The 16,642-nt window shown below is 38.6% G+C and overlaps 1 protein-coding gene across 5 annotated transcripts in view; it reads left to right on the forward strand.

Annotated features, from left to right (window-relative positions):
• The window catches only part of TRPC4 (transient receptor potential cation channel subfamily C member 4), a 1,361,777-nt gene that overhangs the window by 1,282,495 nt on the left and 62,640 nt on the right, over positions 1-16,642 (forward strand). For all 5 annotated transcript variants that reach the window (XM_069205494.1, XM_069205493.1, XM_069205497.1 and 2 more), the window contains one exon: positions 219-413. In XM_069205494.1, coding sequence (XP_069061595.1) covers positions 219-413 — 195 coding nt within the window. The remainder of the gene's footprint in view (positions 1-218; positions 414-16,642) is intronic.

Raw genomic sequence — 16,642 nt, forward strand, 5'->3', positions numbered from 1 at the left:
TCTGTAAAATATTAGGTGCGATGTTTTTGTGAACACCTCTTTCAGATTTATGTATTCAGGCTCAGAGTGACACTTCCAATTACATTTGGATCTTTGAGTTTTGATAGCAATTTAGCTTCTGTTCCAGTAACTCTTCCAGGTTTTGTGCAGGAGACCTTTCAAAACAGTTACTAACTTGGTTTTCTTTGCTGCTTGCTTATATTTGTTTTTTTCCTCAGGATCACGCAGATATTGAATGGAAATTTGCAAGAACGAAGCTCTGGATGAGTTATTTTGAAGAGGGAGGAACACTACCAACACCCTTCAACATTATTCCCAGTCCAAAAACATTATGGTATCTCTTCAAGTGGATAAGAAAACAAGTTTGCAAAAAGTACATACGGCGAAAGCCTGAGAGTTTTGGAACAATAGGGGTAAGCAATACCGGTGGCTCTGTTATTGTGTTATTATGGTAATTTAAAAAGCTGGAATTAAAACCCCTGACTGTTTAGAGAAAGTCTTATTTATTTATTACCTTGGAGGCATTAGGGCTTTGTTGGCTGGATTCTGACTAGTCAGGATTCCGAGTACAACTGATGGTTGACTGGGCGGTATCCCATCATTATGACATAACAAACCAAAGAAAAATGTATATCAATCATGGTGGAAATCCTAAATCCTGTATGAGTGTATAAAAAATGTCAAATTTTTACACAATTGTACGAATAATCTAAAGTTGAAAAGAGTTGAATTATACTTTTAAAAAGGGCCCATGTAGAGTTTCCATTGTGTCCGCTGCAACCTGAAAGGAAAGGAGGAGAGACACGTGGCATAAAAAGCGAAGAAGAAGAGGATAAAATGAAGTAAAGGATGAAAAAAGTGGTGGGCATACGTGAAAAAGTGAAGGAGCGACATGTCTATAGAACACAGAGAATTAGGTGAGGAGAGAAACATGGGTGGCAATTAGGGGTCAAAAAAGAAGAGAGAAGCTACATCCACAAGAAAAATATGAAAAAGAAGAAAGAGAAATGGGGTGGAAAAAACCTGGAAAAAAGTGGGAAAACAAAGAAAGAAGTAAAACAGAAACTGAAGGAAATAATGGCTTTCACGAGGTTGGTTTGATCAACCTGGTGAAAGAATTTCTAGGTGAAACTTTTGTTAGAAAAGTTGTGATGAAAAAACGTTTCAGAACTACTCTTTCATTTTCATTAAAATCACATCCAATCGGCTGACCTGGGAAATGGGGGCTGACATTTGTAGGGCTCAGGCTACTAGCTAACAAGCCCTATTCCATCTTTCACTGCATACTGCTACATTGTGTCTAGCTCAAGAATTTGCAACTAGAGGTTGGTGATATGCTGTTGTGCAAATGGTGCTTTAAGTCGTAAGGGTCATTCTTTTCATGATCATCTGCCTATGACCCTTATGTCCTGTGCTCTTCTCAGTTCTAAGTAGTGAAGGCAGGAATAAAAGGGGCACCGTGAGTCGTCGGACCAGAGATCATGAAAGTTATTTAGAGGTCACCCCTGGACACCCTGGTTTGTCTCTTGCAACTCCTGGACTCATAGGTGGCAGTGGCAGCATCAAGAATAGAAGGCTGATCCTTACAGATGACAGGCTCTTCCCTCCTTTTTCCTGCTCATTGTTTTATGTACATTAATAGTGATTAATCTGTTATTTACTATTAGAGTAATTAAAAATAGAGCACCGGGAGTAGGAACGGGACCTTCACTGGCGAGTGAGGTATGTAAAATGAAATACCATTAAATGTGTGTGTTCTTGTGACAAAGAGCATATGTATGTGTGACCATGTGGGTCTATTTTTGTGTGTGTGGAAGAGAGGTAGAGAGAGAGAGTGAGAGAGTGTCAGGGACAGGTACTGAGTGAGATCGATTGTCAGCGAGTGTGAGATAAAGACAACACCTGTGCACAGATGGTGATGGTAGCACCCTTTGCAGCATTCGGAGCTTTAAAGTTCACTAGAATCCTGAGACCCATCCTGGCTCGACCTCTATGACTGTATCAATCATAAGAGCTCAAGGAAGGGATTCATCAAAGATCCTGTTTGACAAATACTTTTCTCCCACAACCTTTGCCACAGAAGAGGCTGCATGAAATTTCTTGGAGCAGATCTGCAGTTACCGAGAGCTGAACTTTAACATTACGTGCTGGACTCTGAAGGACTCAGGCATCCTTGACAAACTTTCACAAGCCCTTCATGTCACAGTGTTTGCGTGAATGTAAGGGTTTGTGCCAAATTATGTCTATTGATATCTTGGGGAAGATGTCTGAGACTGATCCTGCCTGCATGAGATTGCTTCATGGGCCCGGCAGAAACATCTTCAATGAAAGTTTAAAATAAACTTCTCTGTTCTGTGCTACCCTAAATGCATGAAAGCAAGTGGCAATTCAGGACTGACGGAAAGGCTATCCAAATATGTGGATGTGTTTTTACAGCCTTTGGTTAGTTATCTTCTTTCTTTTATCAAAGACACAAGGCACATATTGGGTTTGCTTGGTGATGTCCACTGGGAGGAGTGTATGCTGTTGGTGACACTTGGTGTAGTTTCACTATACACTAGTATTGGCCATGAGGTGAGATTACAAGCACTATGTCATATCTTGAACAGGAGATCTGCAAGTCTTTGGGAACATACTGGAAAGTTGCTGGAAATTACAAATTTCATTTTGGATAATATTTTTTTTCTGTTTAATAAGGACTAGTTCAGACAGAGACAAGGAGTGGCGATGGGCTTTCTCCTTCCTATGCTAACCTCTTTATGGTTTGGTTAGAAGAGAAGTGGATCTGGGGACCAAGATCTATACATTGGCAAACATATGGTCTGTACTGGGGTTGTTATACTGATGACTTTCTGATGATTTGGACTGGTAACATGCAACAGTTAGGATGTTTTTGTAAATATTTGAATTTGAATGATGCAAATGTTAGATTCACCTATCAAAGCAGTCAGAAGAAGATTGAGTTTCTGGATGTTGAGCTGTACATTGAGGATGACAAGATACAGAGTAGATTTTTACGTAAACCAACCTCATCTAATTCTATTTGACATGCTTCAAGTGCAAATCCTAAACATCAGATTCGGGTTATACCATTTGGGGAAATGGTTAGGGCCAGAAGAAATTGCGATAAAGAACATGAATTCAAACAATGTATTGGGAACATGGGTCAGCGTTTCAAATTAAGAGGGTATCAAGCTTAGGATATTGGAAAAGCACAATGGAGAGCAACTAAGATGTCTATACAAGACACATTGAAGCCCCTTCCCACTAAGATGACTAATGACAAGAAAAATAAAGTGAGGATGGTGACTGATTATATAGGGGCCTCTGCTACTCTGAGGAGGGTGATGAGTAGTCACTGGAGAATCTTGTCTCCGGATGTAACCCTTAAAGGGTTCATTTCAAATAGACCTAAAACTACGTATCAGAAGGTAAAAAAGAGGGGAGTCCAGCCAATCGACTTCCTTAGAATGCCTATTCGTAGGTTAAGCAAGGTGTGGGAGAATCAAACCGGGGGGCCTGGACCCTAAGCCTCCCAATATTAATAGTCAAGATAATGCAGAGGTGATTCCCCACAAAAATTTAATCAACTCATAAGTACATTACTTCAAAAAATTGTTTAATTGTGAAGGAGAGTTCCAGAAATATTTAGTCCATTTGAGGTAAAGATGAACTTGAAGTTGAGGTAATTTTCATTGATCAACAAGTTGGATGCAAAATCAGATAGGAGTGTACGTTGATGAAACAGCCAACACGTGTTTCGCCCCTTTGGCGCGTAAGCGGGGGCTTTCTCAAGGCTGTAGAGAATATATATAGGCGATGTAAGTCATAAGTCAGAAATATGGTGTCAGGTGTGAAGGCATGCTGCTGATGCAGATTGTGCGTTACATTATGTGCTTCTTCTAAAGAAACCAGTGAACTAAAACAAACCCATACCACTTTCCCAAGTGTGGGACAAAGGTTTAAAACTGATAAGAACAAGTACTTATAGTGTTGTAAAGAAAACAAAGTTATAATACTTGTGCTAAGTTAATTGATAAGCGGAGCAGAAGAAAAAACCAAGAAGAAAGTGTACTGGCACTCACATGCTATTAATGGTGATTGAGAAAAAACATGCATTAGAAAAATTATATGAGACATTGTATAGTATATATTAGTAAGGGAAGTTTTTGGTAAGGAAGAAAAAACATACCTAATTCAGAGCATATTACAAAAACTTCAGACATTGAATTGTCACAGTTGTAGATAGAACCCTAGACATAAAATTATATACAATATGTTTTTGTTGTTTGAAAACAACCAAAGAAAAGAAAAAATGTATATCAGATAATACAGATAAAAGCAACCAGTGAGCCAAAGAATCAAGTTTGCCACCTTTAACAATATGACTAGGCTGTAGACCAACAATATAGATGAACATCAAGCGAAGTTGAAAGATATCGTGGTGTATCTAAGAAATAATTTTTACACAGAATAGCAAGTGCATAATGAGCTCCAAACTATCTCAAAAACTTAAACGGTGCTCATTATCTAGCCAACGTACTGAAACTTACTAAATCAGATGCTGAGAACTTGTCTCCCCGAAAGGAGAAAACAGAAGCTACAAACGAGCAAAAATGATTTTTACCTTATTCGGTGTTAAGGAAAAGAGAAAAATGCCGGTAACTCGCCGGCGCGTCCCGCGGTAAATCGCTGCATCTCCATCAAGCGGCAGCGTGTTTTAAACGTTACACGTTCCTTCTCTGCCTCGCGTTCAAGGAAACAGAGGAGGGACACTCCATATTTTGGGAAACCGAAATGTGGCGGCCATCTTAAAACGGATAAACAAAGTCTAGTAATGATGATTCAACTCAACAGAAACGAGCAAACTACAAGCCAAAACAGGTCAATGATATCCAAGTACCACACAAGTACAGTAAGAAAGAAAGAATATTAGAAAAAGATATTAATACACATAAGAAGATGAGGAGGTGATAATAACCTGAGAAAAAATATTAATAAATAAAATAAAGTTAGATATAAATCAGAGAAAGACCAAAAGGATATTCTCCACAAGGAAAGAAAAAGGCATTATTTGAAAAAGATCTATGATGACAGCAACCAGTACAAGGCTCAGTGTAGGGACAAAGTTAGAAATGGTTATTAGTCTATTAAAGTAGAAATGGAGAACACATAATAAGTAGATAAAACAATAAAGATATAATTGTCCTATAAGTTTAAACTAAAGTCATATAAAATAGAGCATAGAGTAATGTGTTAGGAAGGAAAGTAGTGAAGAGAGTAAGTATGTAACAGAGAGTAGGAAAGAAAAAGGGCATGTTGAAAAAATATAGTGTGGACCAAAGGTTTAAAAAAGGAGAGAAGACAAAAACTGTAGTGGCTTGAATAGAATTAGAGCTGTTATACATCAAAGAAACGGCTTTAGTCAAGCAGCATTTATAGTAACCAGTAGTGCCATTCATGGTCCTGATTCAGACCATTATTCACCGTATCATACTGGATAATCATCTTGCTTTCTTGTTGACGTAGGCGTAGATGTAGATTACCACCTCATGGAGACGGGGAGATGCGGTGTATTCCGATGAATTTAAAGGAACGTGCATTAAGGTGAAAAGTTTTGTAGTGCTCTACGAGAGGTGCTTTAGTCTCAAGTTTCAAGATATTTCGAAAATGTTCTTGGATTCGTTGTTTTAAGGGACGAATCGTACTACCAATATAAGCTTTTTGGCATGGGCAGAGTATCAAATACACCACGTTCCTGCTTTCACAGTTGATGAAGTCCTGAAATGTGTGTTCTTGGTCATTGATGTGCAGAGTAGAAGTTCGGTTGAGACCCAATTTGCATATTGAACATTTAGTGCAGATGAAAAATCCTTTAGGTTTGGGAAAGTAAGGTTCAGGGACTGGTTGTTGAAAAAACGAAGGACAAAGTTTATCACGGAGGTTAGGGGCCCGTCGGAACCCTATTTGTGGGTACTGAAAAATAAATGGTTGGATAGATGGATTGTTGCTAATGAGGTGCCAATGTTTACGAAGTTGTTTCCGTATATGGTAGTGACCATTATGAAATTGGGTTATAAATCGAATAGAAGAGTCTATTTTGCAGCGCTGTGGTGAATTGATCATCTTATGTCGATCCATTTTGCTCAAATTGTTATGCGAAGAGGTTAGCAAGCGTTGTTTATAGCCCCTGACCAAAAGTCTCTGAGTAATTTGAGAAGAAAAAAAGTCATAATCGCTAGATTTTGAGCAGTTAACTTTGGCTCTTCTATATTCACCTTGTGGAATGTTTTTGATTATGCTTGGGGGGTGACAACTAGAGGCGTGTAAGATAGAATTGTCCGCTGTAGATTTTCGATAGAATTTCGTCTGTAATTTGTTGTTATCCACATAGATTAGTAAGTCAAGATATTCAACTTGTGTATCCGAAATATTGTAAGTGATGTCAATGTCCCATTTGTTTGGTACTAGGGACTGGAGAAATTGAGTTAAAAGTGTATTATTTCCTTGCCAGATCAACAAAATATCATCAATATAGCGACCCCAGAAGATGATATTATGAGAAAAATCTTCATTATGATTGTTCCACAACCATTCCTGTTCCACTGCCCCCATTAGGATGCAGGCGTAGGGAGGCGCGAATTTGGCCGCCATCGCCGTACCTTGGAGCTGTAAGTAGAACTGTCCATCAAAGAGAAAGTAGTTGTTCTCCAGACAAAATTGAAGCATGTTCAATATCATACTGTTATGGGTAGAAAAAAACACAGGTTTTGTCGAAAGTGCTATTCTGACTGCCTCTAGACCGTCCTGGTGTTTAATTGAGGTATAAAGGCTAACTATATCGATGGTCACTAAGAGGTAGTCAGGTTGCCAATCAATTTCTTGAAGTTTACATATGATGTCTTTTGTATCCCTCACAAATGAAGGTAAATTAATTATGAATGGTTGTAGTACTTGATCAATTAAAGTCCCAGCCTGTTGGTGTTGGTATACAGCCTAGTCATATTGTTAAAGGTGGCAAACTTGATTCTTTGGCTCACTGGTTGCTTTTATCTGTATTATCTGATATACATTTTTTCTTTTCTTTGGTTGTTTTCAAACAACAAAAACATATTGTATACAATTTTATGTCTAGGGTTTCTATCTACAACTGTGACAATTCAATGTCTGAAGTTTTTGTAATATGCTCTGAATTAGGTATGTTTTTTCTTCCTTACCAAAAACTTCCCTTACTAATATATACTATACAATGTCCCATATAATTTTTCTAATGCATGTTTTTTCTCAATCACCATTAATAGCATGTGAGTGCCAGTACACTTTCTTCTTGGTTTTTTCTTCTGCTCCGCTTATCAATTAACTTAGCACAAGTATTATAACTTTGTTTTCTTTACAACACTATAAGTACTTGTTCTTATCAGTTTTAAACCTTTGTCCCACACTTGGGAAAGTGGTATGGGTTTGTTTTAGTTCACTGGTTTCTTTAGAAGAAGCACATAATGTAACGCACAATCTGCATCAGCAGCATGCCTTCACACCTGACACCATATTTCTGACTTATGACTTACATCGCCTATATATATTCTCTACAGCCTTGAGAAAGCCCCCGCTTACGCGCCAAAGGGGTGAAACACGTGTTGGCTGTTGCATCAACGTACACTCCTATCTGATTTTGCATCCAACTTGTTGATCAATGAAAATTACCTCAACTTCAAGTTCATCTTTACCTCAAATGGACTAAATATTTCTGGAACTCTCCTTCACAATTAAACAATTTTTTGAAGTAATGTACTTATGAGTTGATTACATTTTTGTGGGGAATCACCTCTGCATTATCTTGACTATTAATATTGGGAGGCTTAGGGTCCAGGCCCCCCGTTTGATTCTCCCACACCTTGCTTAACCTACGAATAGGCATTCTAAGGAAGTCGATTGGCTGGACTCCCCTCTTTTTTACTGTAGCAACTAGTTGCATACATATAGACTTCCTGCTTAAGCCCTGTATCAATATGTCCTCTACTCTTAACAGAAGGGAACAACGAAATGCCAAATTGGATCAAGTCTTCAATACATCGGATACTGGCACTCCCAACTTGGGTAACACCAACTTGACATCTGCAAGAAGCACTTTCTTAGCTTTGGAAAAGTCACTTAAAAAAGAAACAGCCAAATGGTGGGAGGTGGCTTCTCTTAAAAAATATTTGGAACACGACCGTATCCCTCGAGGGTTACGTATTCTGATTTTTCCACCTACAGATACCACCTCCCAGGAGAGTCTTCAAAAATGGGAAGCAAATTTAAAAATAGCTTCAATGAATATGATTCACCAACTTATTGACATCTCTCAGGAACAATATGAACACCACAAACAAGAAGTAGACCAGCTCACTCAACGAATAGAGGAGGCTAATTGGGGTGACATCTCAACTAAAAACTATGCAATCCTCAATAACATCATTGATAATTATGAGGCTGACATTATTCAGAGGAAAAACCGTAAATTTAGACGAGACCTACGTGATTATCAACAGGGGAGAGTATATACTTTTAGTAAGAAGTATGATAACGTTCAGGACCCTAATCCCCCTATGGACACACTAAGCTGCCCAGATACTATCCCTTCCTCTGAAGTTGAAACATCTGAGGACTCAGATAGGGAATCCTCTATTAGACCTGGGGTAAATTTTTTAGAGGAGGCAAGACGATTTCGCCTAGGGTCTCTGCAAGAAACTCGGACAAAATTACCAGATATCTCAGCGGCCACTCCGGGCACCTCAGGTATACAAACACGGGCCCGCAGCAAGAACCTTCGGCCCCTCAACACAACGACCAACTAGTAGTTAATCTTTCAGATTATTCCCTTTCCTCATCCGAACTCTACATTCTTAATAAAGGTCTTTCCTACTGCCCCACAAATACTTGGAATCTAACTCACACCAAAATTGACTTTTTTAAATTCATACGTCAACTCAAATTAAAGTCATTTTTCTCCACTTTTACTTCCTCTCCCTCCCAGCCACTGCCCTCACCTCCCTCTCATGATACTACTGTTCGGGACCTTGAAGATATTGGTCTTCTTTGTAATTTAGCCAATTTTACTGAACCAGATCTCCCTCTCAGTACATTAGCTGAACAATTAGAGCTAAACATTAACCAATATCATCCCTCGGGTATGAGACCAAAATCCACTTTCACTCCTACCCTTCCAGCAGGGAATTCCATTGATTACTTTGCACATGCAGTTCTAAAAGACCTTGATAAAGAATATAAACGCTACTGCGACAAGCGCAAATTTTTCCCCTCAAATATCACTCATCAACAAAGAACAGCTCTGTCCAATTTAAGAATGAATCCCAATATCATTATAAAGGAGGCAGATAAGGGAGGTAATATCGTCATTCTAAATACCTCGGATTACCTTCAGGAGGCTTACCGCCAACTACACAACCCCAAGTGTTATAAACGTCTAGACTCAAATCCTACGGCTCATATTCAACAGCAACTCTCAGAACTACTTGACCATTGGCTTTCACGGCAAGTTATCTCACATCAAGAAAGATCTGCCCTATTTCTTTCTCACCCAACAGTGCCAACAATGTATCTACTACCCAAAATACACAAAAAAGATTTTCCTCCTAAAGGTAGGCCTATAATATCGGGCATCAATTCTATCTGTTCTAAATTAGGGACTTTAATTGATCAAGTATTCCAACCATTCATGATTAATTTACCTTCATTTGTGAGGGATACAAAAGACATCATATGTAAACTTCAAGAAATTGATTGGCAACCTGACTACCTCTTAGTGACCATCGATATAGTTAGCCTTTATACCTCAATTAAACACCAGGACGGTCTAGAGGCAGTCAGAATAGCACTTTCGACAAAACCTGTGTCTTTTTCTACCCATAACAGTATGATATTGAACATGCTTCAATTTTGTCTGGAGAACAACTACTTTCTCTTTGATGGACAGTTCTACTTACAGCTCCAAGGTACGGCGATGGGGGCCAAATTCGCGCCTCCCTACGCCTGCATCCTAATGGGGGCAGTGGAACGGGAATGGTTGTGGAACAATCATAATGAAGATTTTTCTCATAATATCATCTTCTGGGGTCGCTATATTGATGATATTTTGTTGATCTGGCAAGGAAATAATACACTTTTAACTCAATTTCTCCAGTCCCTAGTACCAAACAAATGGGACATTGACATCACTTACAATATTTCGGATACACAAGTTGAATATCTTGACTTACTAATCTATGTGGATAACAACAAATTACAGACGAAATTCTATCGAAAATCTACAGCGGCCAATTCTATCTTACACGCCTCTAGTTGTCACCCCCCAAGCATAATCAAAAACATTCCACAAGGTGAATATAGAAGAGCCAAAGTTAACTGCTCAAAATCTAGAGATTATGACTTTTTTTCTTCTCAAATTACTCAGAGACTTTTGGTCAGGGGCTATAAACAACGCTTGCTAACCTCTTCGCATAACAATTTGAGCAAAATGGATCGACATAAGATGATCAATTCACCACAGCGCTGCAAAATAGACTCTTCTATTCGATTTATAACCCAATTTCATAATGGTCACTACCATATACGGAAACAACTTCGTAAACATTGGCACCTCTTTAGCAACAATCCATCTATCCAACCATTTATTTTTCAGTACCCACAAATAGGGTTCCGACGGGCCCCTAACCTCCGTGATAAACTTTGTCCTTCGTTTTTTCAACAACCAGTCCCTGAACCTTACTTTCCCAAACCTAAAGGATTTTTCATCTGCACTAAATGTTCAATATGCAAATTGGGTCTCAACCGAACTTCTACTCTGCACATCAATGACCAAGAACACACAATTCAGGACTTCATCAACTGTGAAAGCAGGAACGTGGTGTATTTGATACTCTGCCCATGCCAAAAAGCTTATATTGGTAGTACGATTCGTCCCTTAAAACAACGAATCCAAGAACATTTTCGAAATATCTTGAAACTTGAGACTAAAGCACCTCTCGTAGAGCACTACAAAACTTTTCACCTTAATGCACGTTCCTTTAAATTCATCGGAATACACCGCATCTCCCCGTCTCCACGAGGTGGTAATCTACATCTACGCCTACGTCAACAAGAAAGCAAGATGATTATCCAGTATGATACGGTGAATAATGGTCTGAATCAGGACCATGAATGGCACTACTGGTTACTATAAATGCTGCTTGACTAAAGCCGTTTCTTTGATGTATAACAGCTCTAATTCTATTCAAGCCACTACAGTTTTTGTCTTCTCTCCTTTTTTAAACCTTTGGTCCACACTATATTTTTTCAACATGCCCTTTTTCTTTCCTACTCTCTGTTACATACTTACTCTCTTCACTACTTTCCTTCCTAACACATTACTCTATGCTCTATTTTATACGACTTTAGTTTAAACTTATAGGACAATTATATCTTTATTGTTTTATCTACTTATTATGTGTTCTCCATTTCTACTTTAATAGACTAATAACCATTTCTAACTTTGTCCCTACACTGAGCCTTGTACTGGTTGCTGTCATCATAGATCTTTTTCAAATAATGCCTTTTTCTTTCCTTGTGGAGAATATCCTTTTGGTCTTTCTCTGATTTATATCTAACTTTATTTTATTTATTAATATTTTTTCTCAGGTTATTATCACCTCCTCAATCTTCTTATGTGTATTAATATCTTTTTCTAATATTCTTTCTTTCTTACTGTACTTGTGTGGTACTTGGATATCATTGACCTGTTTTGGCTTGTAGTTTGCTCGTTTCTGTTGAGTTGAATCATCATTACTAGACTTTGTTTATCCGTTTTAAGATGGCCGCCACATTTCGGTTTCCCAAAATATGGAGTGTCCCTCCTCTGTTTCGTTGAACGCGAGGCAGAGAAGGAACGTGTAACGTTTAAAACACGCTGCCGCTTGATGGAGATGCAGCGATTTACCGCGGGACGCGCCGGCGAGTTACCGGCATTTTTCTCTTTTCCTTAACACCGAATAAGGTAAAAATCATTTTTGCTCGTTTGTAGCTTCTGTTTTCCCCTTTCGGGGAGACAAGTTCTCAGCATCTGATTTAGTATGTTTCAGTACGTTGGCTAGATAATGAGCACCGTTTAAGTTTTTGAGATAGTTTGGAGCTCATTATGCACTTGCTATTCTGTGTAAAAATTCTTTCTTAGATACACCACAATATCTTTCAACTTCGCTTGATGTTCATCTATATTGTTGTTCTACAGCCTAGTCATATTGTTAAAGGTGGCAAACTTGATTCTTTGGCTCACTGGTTGCTTTTATCTGTATTATCTGATATACATTTTTTCTTTTCTTTGGTTGTTTTCAAACAACAAAAACATATTGTATATAATTTTATGTCTAGGGTTCTATCTACAACTGTGACAATTCAATGTCTGAAGTTTTTGTAATATGCTCTGAATTAGGTATGTTTTTTCTTCCTTACCAAAAACTTCCCTTAGTAATATATACTATACAATGTCCCATATAATTTTTCTAATGCATGTTTTTTCTCAATCACCATTAATAGCATGTGAGTGCCAGTACACTTTCTTCTTGGTTTTTTCTTCTGCTCCGCTTATCAATTAACTTAGCACAAGTATTATAACTTTGTTTTCTTTACAACACTATAAGTACTTGTTCTTATCAGTTTTAAACCTTTGTCCCACACTTGGGAAAGTGGTATGGGTTTGTTTTAGTTCACTGGTTTGTTTAGAAGAAGCACATAATGTAACGCACAATCTGCATCAGCAGCATGCCTTCACACCTGACACCATATTTCTGACTTATGACTTACATCGCCTATATATATTCTCTACAGCCTTGAGAAAGCCCCCGCTTACGCGCCAAAGGGGCGAAACAAGTGTTGGCTGTTGCATCAACGTACACTCCTATCTGATTTTGCATCCAACTTGTTGATCAATGAAAATTACCTCAACTTCAAGTTCATCTTTACCTCAAATGGACTAAATATTTCTGGAACTCTCCTTCACAATTAAACAATTTTTTGAAGTAATGTACTTATGAGTTGATTAAATTTTTGTGGGGAATCACCTCTGCATTATCTACGTATCAGAAGGGTAGATCCCTAAGGAGCCTTCTTAGCCCCAGCAACCCAATTTATCATTGGATGATTGGTTGTCCGAACATAAGAGAGGGTTTTTTTCAGTGTGGTCAATGCGGAGTTTGCAGGGGGCATGCCATGGCAAGAAAGAGTTTTGGAATGCTGGTGGTGTATGCAAAATTTTATCCAACATCAATTGTAATACAACCTTTGTAGTTTATTCTTTACTATGCAAATGTGACTATATATATGTTGGTAGTATGATTTTCCCTCTGAGTGTCAGGATTTGTGAACATCTGAAAGCATGTAAGCATGACGATGAAAGGTACCCAATGGTACAGCATATGAGAATATGTGAGGAAAAAGGTGGAAGTAAGGTCTTCCGATTTTTGGGAACTGAGCATGTACCAATAGACCCCCGGCGTGGGAACAGGGAACTGAATTTGAGGAGGAGGGAGTCATTGTGATCATGCGTCTGAGAGCAGTTGAGGATGGGTTAAATACAGATCAAGAATTGGAGTACTTTTTGGGCAATTAACAATATTTCACAATGGGTGGGAATGGATGGAATTTGGATTCCAAATTGGAACGATTTTGAGGGAAGTTAGAATCATTGATTACCAGATCAATGTAAGTAGATAGTTTGGATGTATATATTAGTAACAAATGTGTTCTGGAACTATGTTCATGAATGTAATTCATGATTAGAGGTACACACACAAGGCTGAAATAACTATGGAGCTTACAATTATAACTTCAATGGTGAGTTCTTTGTTTATGTTTACCAGGGGGTTGTTTATACAATAGTTTGATGGCAGCACTTTAGTATGTTTATCATTATGTTTTTTGGAACAGCAATCATTCCACAGGAAAGGGATGGTTACCTGGGGGATTTCTGGACGTATGAGTTATGTTCTTTGTGTGATATATGAGCTATCAGTGTGATAACAACACTGGGTAACAGGTGAAGTATTGCTGCACAAAGATGGAGCCTGCCCTAATCCAGTGATCAGGGGTTAGGGAAGTCCTTTGTTTGTGTCTATAATGTAGTAGGAAATGGGGCACTAGTCTGTTATTTGTGTTTATTTCAAGTATTCAAGGAAGTAGTGGAAGAGGGACTATCCTTTGAAGAGATAGTATGGCAGCGTACTCGCAGCACATGGAGATTTACTTCCCTTGGGGACTGTCAATACTGAGGTAGGCATGTTATCTTGTGATGGTCTACCTGCTTGATACCAAATATTCAGGGCTAATGTGTTGTAGATTGTATTGGGGTCCCAGTTCCATTTTGTGCATGAAGGAGTAAGGGTGTACTTTTTTTCTTTTTTCTTTTTTCTTTTTTCTTTTTTTCTTTTTCTTTTGTAATAGTGACTTTAGACTTTTGAAGAGTTGAAGAACCTAGAATTTGAAGAGATTGGATACATATACTCTATTGGGTTTTCATTGATTACCAGGTATTGCCCATTGGTTTGGTGGGGACATTTGTCTTAAATTGAAGCCTATACTTATTGCCCTTAGTGTGGCTTATGAGCTCCATACATTTTGCATGAGTGTGCACGATATCTCTAGGTAAACTTGGATCAGTTAACAGGATTTGTCTGATATTGTATCCCAGTCTTTTATCAGTTGGTATTATGTGATAGCGCACAATGTTACTCACTAGTCACGATGGTGGTCACAATGAGTTTTTATATGTATTAATTGATTCCAGATTAAAATGGTGCACATGGATGCATGCATTTACATGTTTTAGATAATAAAACTTTTGGAGAACTGAAGTGTGTTTGGTTTTCACGCTCTTGATGATAGGTGACGGGGTGATAAATTAGTTTGATCATATTCACGAGGAGGTTCTTTTAATAATGCATAATTACAATGCATAAATACATGCATACAATAAGATCTGGATCCCCTTTTGATTCCGCCCCCCCCTCATGTTTTAGATTTGGGCTCAAACATAATCTCACCCATATTAACAGATATATTGAACCATTCCTTAACATCTGGCCTTGTATCCTAGCACTGGAAATTTGCAGTTGTTAAGCCTCTGTTAAAAAAAAACTAAACTTGATGCAACCCTTTTTAGTAACTACAGACCTATTGCTCTCCTTCCCATTGCATTAAAGGTATTTGAAAAACATGTTAACAATTAACTAACGTGCTTTCTTGAATGTCATAAACTCCTCCAACTTTCACAAATAGGTTTCAGACTAAAACATAGCACAGAATCGGCCCTGTTAGCCGTTATGGAAGAAACTCGCAAACGACTGGATTTAGGTGGATATGCAGGCATTATTCTATTGGACCTCAGTGACGCATTTGACACTGTAGACCACAGTATACTAATTCAAAGACTTTTATCAATAGTAATTGAAGGCACCACATTTAAGAGGTTTTCCTCCTTTCTTAGCGATAGAACTTTCCAAGTACTTGATCGTTCCTTCTTCTTCAACACATTTCCTCTCACTTGCGGGGTCCCTCAAGGCTCCTTGCTGAGCCCCACTCTTTTTAATATCTATATGTCCCCCTTAGCTAAAATTGCTGAACCTTACGGTCTCTCCCTGGTATCATATGCCGACGATACTCAGTTAGTAGTTTCTCTATCCAGAACTAGTAATGCTGTACAAACCAATCTATCCTCCTGTCTCACAGATGTAGCTAGATAGGGGGGCTAATTCCAAACTAAAACTGAATGATGATAAATCAGAAGTATTGATAGTAGGGAACCATTCTCTCATTAAGTCTCCTGCCTTAGCATTGGAAGAGCTTAAAGACCTTCTCTGCTTACAGAAAACATAAAAAGTTTTGTCTTCTGGCTAGACTCCCATCTAACGATGGACTGCCTTATCTGAAAAGTTGGCTGCAACTTGTTTCGGCTTACTAAGAAAATCAGAAATTTTTTCAAAGTTCTACCTTTCTCGGGAGGAAGACTCATCATTCAGGCCCTTATATTATCTCGTTTAGACTATGGCAACTCCTTTTCCTTGGCTCTCCTAGCTATGTAAAAAATAGATTGCAGGTCGTGCAAAATGCCACCGCACGTTTGCCTATGAACACGCCCAGACACCTCTCTGCCAAACCAGCACTGGCCTCACTTCACTGGCTTACCTTAGAACAACGGATACATTTTAAGGCTATTTGCATGACATATAAAGCCCTCCATAATAAGGGTCCGCTGTTTCTCAGGCAATGTATAACTCCTTATACCCCTCAGAGGGCACTTAGATCTTCCACCGCCCTCGTTGATCAACACTCCCCGGTTCAGGAAAGCATTATGGGGAGGTAGTTCTTTTTCTCTCAAAGCTGCATACCTTTGGAATTCACTCCCTTTGGAACTCCGACAAGAGCAGCTGGAATCTTCTTTTCAGAAGAAACTGAAGACATTTCTATTCACAGCATAGGCATCCCTGAGTTTGGCGATCTATTGTTAGCGCTGGGAAGCCTTGGGGTAGCCATGCGCTCTAAAAATTAATTAAACTAAACTTAAACTAATGATGATTTCAGCCCTGACGTAGTCGGTGGAGTATTTCCCAGGACG

This window comes from Pleurodeles waltl, chromosome 8 (assembly GCF_031143425.1).
Source record: "Pleurodeles waltl isolate 20211129_DDA chromosome 8, aPleWal1.hap1.20221129, whole genome shotgun sequence".
NCBI lineage: Eukaryota > Metazoa > Chordata > Amphibia > Caudata > Salamandridae > Pleurodeles > Pleurodeles waltl.